Consider the following 776-nt stretch of genomic DNA (forward strand, 5'->3'; position numbering starts at 1 on the left):
TATATTTCAGCGTGCAGAAATAACAAAAATGACATGTTTGCCGGCAGAGAAATTCCATGTTTTCTTTTTATAACTTGAAAAGAAGTCCCTAATCTTAATAGTATGCGTTAAGTGTATCTCATGCCACGAGCTCATACACATTTTTGAACAGTGAGGACCAAAATCACCCAATCTGCAAATCTCAGGTAGATAAGAGAAACACACACACACAAACGAAGCAGTCAGTCTCAAGAGAAAAAACATCGTCAGATTTTTAAACTCCCGAGCCACAGCTCTCACAATTATCCGCTGTAAAAAAAAAAAAAAAAAAAAAAAAAGCCCACACACACATACACACACGCATACACACGCAAAGACACCTTCTGCGGTCATTTTCACCCCCTCTTCCCATCACGACGGGCGCATGGAAGCGACTCACTCACAAAAGACCGAGCAACGCGAAGAGCAGCCAGGGATTCATGGCTTTGTCCCGCAGTGCCGAGAAAAGCTGCGACTTCATTCCGCAGCTGGATCCGCACAGATACAACAACTGTGATGTGAATAATAATTTTTAAAAAGCAGCTGTAAGAGTGAGAGGAAATCAGGTTGATTCTGTCGGTGGATCAGGGCTGAATGCAGAGGATGATGGTGAGGCATGGATCCATGGTGTGTGTGCGCGTGTGTGTGTGCGTGTGCGTGCGTGCGTGCGTGTGTGTGTGTGTGTGTGTGTGTGTGTGTGGCGGGGAGGAGGATGGGGAGCGCAGTGAGTGAGGCTGCTTTAGTCCATCTGCAGTGCT

The 776-nt window shown here is 46.3% G+C and overlaps 1 protein-coding gene across 2 annotated transcripts in view; it reads right to left on the reverse strand.

Moving 5' to 3' along the window:
• Positions 1-776, reverse strand: part of gabrg1 (gamma-aminobutyric acid type A receptor subunit gamma1) — a 14,434-nt gene extending 13,658 nt beyond the window's left edge. Inside the window, exon 1 of one of the 2 annotated variants that reach the window (XM_017302582.1) lies at positions 423-776. In XM_017302582.1, the coding sequence (XP_017158071.1) occupies positions 423-499 (77 nt within the window). In that variant the 5' untranslated portion in view covers positions 500-776. The remainder of the gene's footprint in view (positions 1-422) is intronic. The other variant, XM_017302581.1, reaches the window with a different exon arrangement.

This window comes from Poecilia reticulata, linkage group LG22 (assembly GCF_000633615.1).
Source record: "Poecilia reticulata strain Guanapo linkage group LG22, Guppy_female_1.0+MT, whole genome shotgun sequence".
Taxonomy (NCBI): Eukaryota; Metazoa; Chordata; class Actinopteri; order Cyprinodontiformes; family Poeciliidae; genus Poecilia; species Poecilia reticulata.